Source organism: Salvelinus sp. IW2-2015, unplaced genomic scaffold, assembly GCF_002910315.2.
Source record: "Salvelinus sp. IW2-2015 unplaced genomic scaffold, ASM291031v2 Un_scaffold6392, whole genome shotgun sequence".
Taxonomy (NCBI): Eukaryota; Metazoa; Chordata; class Actinopteri; order Salmoniformes; family Salmonidae; genus Salvelinus; species Salvelinus sp. IW2-2015.
In genome coordinates, this window is record NW_019947654.1 from 1 (window position 1) to 2145 (window position 2145).

Here is a 2145-nt window from a genome sequence, read left to right on the forward strand (position 1 = left end):
TGGGAGGAGGAGGGATAGGAGGAGGGAGGATGGAGAACGGGCCCCTGGTGGAGGTGGACTCCCTGCTGGACAGCGCCTACAGTGCCGTGGTGCAGAAGCTGAAAGGGAACCACGGTAACCTGGCATCTAAAGATGAGACGGTGGTCACGGGGCTGGGGCTTGGCGCCATGGAGGATGATGGGAACATGGGTCCGCTCATCACCCTTGCCGACGAGAAAGACAGCGTCCCTAGCAACAACGGATTCCTCTTCAGCAAGGTAGGGGATAAAAAGGTGTATGTTTTAATAGGAATGTTCCCGTTATTCCCTGTTATAGTAACAACATCATGATAAGGAGTCATACATACTGGCTCTATTTCCACAGTATCAAGGAGGTATCTCAATGTAGGAAGTGATGCCTCTACTGCTTCTACACTGCCTGGTTTCTTCCTTACTTCCTTACATCCTTCCTCTCTTCCTCCCTTCCTTCCTCCCTTCCTCTCTTCCTCCCTTCCTTCCTTKCTTCCTCCCTTCCGTCCTCTCTTTCCTCTCTTCCTTCCTTCCTCCCTTCCTCTCTTCCTCTCGTCCTCTCTTTCTGTCTTTCTCATTCACATCAATATGCTTTATTGTATTCGCTTTGACAGGTCAAAATGTGTCACCTTTTTTCATAAGAAAGCACCATCTATTGAACCACTGTGTTGTTGTGGTATTTCTGGGAGACGTCATCACCTTCTCTATGTTGGAATACATGTTTAATGGTATCTTTCTCTCTTATCTCCCCCTAAGGTTGATGAGAAGRTGCTTCCAGCACTGGCCACCACAGACCCTCTGGTTCTGCCCAGCCCGGACCAGCCCAACCCCTCAGGCTCCGTCCCCGTCCACTCCTCCACCAGTGCCAGCGACGACCTGAGTCTCCTAGCCCACATGACCTCCTGCAGGGGCTCAGACCTGAGCCAAGCCCAGGGAGGGCTCCCCGAGGTCGGGCCCTTCAAGATCCAGAGCCCCCTGGCTGACATCAGCTCCATTGCCCAGAGAGAGAGCCAGGCAGCTGAGATCCAGGCCCAGGGCCACCCAGGGGGAGAGGGTCCGTCTGGGGCAGATGGAGAGGCGGTGGGGGGTAAGGCTGGAGGTGACACGGTGAGCACCACGTCCGATACAGAAAGGTCTGATGATGGGAAGGAGATGAAGATCCAGACCACGGCCACTACTCAGGTATCACGTCCCGGTGTGTCAAATATCTTACCTCAAGTGTCTTAGGCCAGTTGAGGTAACTCTATAGCTAACTTCGGTTACTGATTTCAGCTAAACAAGTCCATAGCTGGCTAACTACAATAGCAAAATGTATCCCTAACAATCTCGATACCTTCAAACTTTAAAAGCAAACATAGCTGTAGCTGTTAGCTTAGCCGTGGTTATTAGCTATGACATGGTTTTTAATTTAGCTTTTAGCTTAGCCGTGGTTATTAGCTCTGAAATGGTTTATAACTTAGCTGTTTTATGAACTCATGAACACATTGGAACACATGGCAAGCGATGATGAGCTCATGGCAACAGGCTTCTTCTGATCCTCTAGTAGGTATCTATAGTCTGGATCCTAACAGAATAGTTCCGTTTCACTTCCTCGTGAAGCAATTTATAATTTGGGCCATACTGTAATGTATAATGGTTGTAACTCTAACACGAAACAAAATGACAAGTAGCTTAATATTCATAGACTATAACTTTTAATAAGCATTTGACTCAGGGTGGCAGTACAAGTAAATACCTGGAGAATATATGTTTCCAACCCTGGGTTTAGTGTTCCAGAAGAGGAGATCATTTACCAAATATAAAAATGAATAACATCGACCAACAATCATTTTAGAGTGGTGCAAGATTACATACACACACAGGCGTGCGTGCGTGCGTGCGTCGCGTCCAAGGTCTCTTTATCTTCTCTTGGCTCAGAGACCCCTGATAACAACCACCTCTTCCCTGACACCTGGCAGCCATTACAGACCATTACCAAATGAACACTGGAGAACAGCAGTGTCTGATGAACAGGAAGGCCTCAAACCACAAGAGATAATGAACGTAAGAGAAAATGAAGATAATGATGATGGTATGAGAATTCTAACGTTACCCTTCTTTTGTCTGTATAATTACCTTATCTCCTTTACCCCTCATT

At 47.6% G+C, this 2145-nt stretch overlaps 1 protein-coding gene across 1 annotated transcript; it reads left to right on the forward strand.

The window, feature by feature from the left end:
- Positions 1-22: 22 nt before the first annotated feature.
- LOC112078860 (neurobeachin) lies at positions 23-1235 on the forward strand. Its single transcript, XM_024144968.1, has 2 exons — positions 23-257; positions 765-1235. Exons 1-2 carry the CDS (start codon positions 30-32, stop codon positions 1233-1235), a joined length of 699 nt encoding a protein of 232 aa, XP_024000736.1. The 5' UTR covers positions 23-29.
- The last annotated feature ends 910 nt before the right edge of the window (positions 1236-2145 follow it).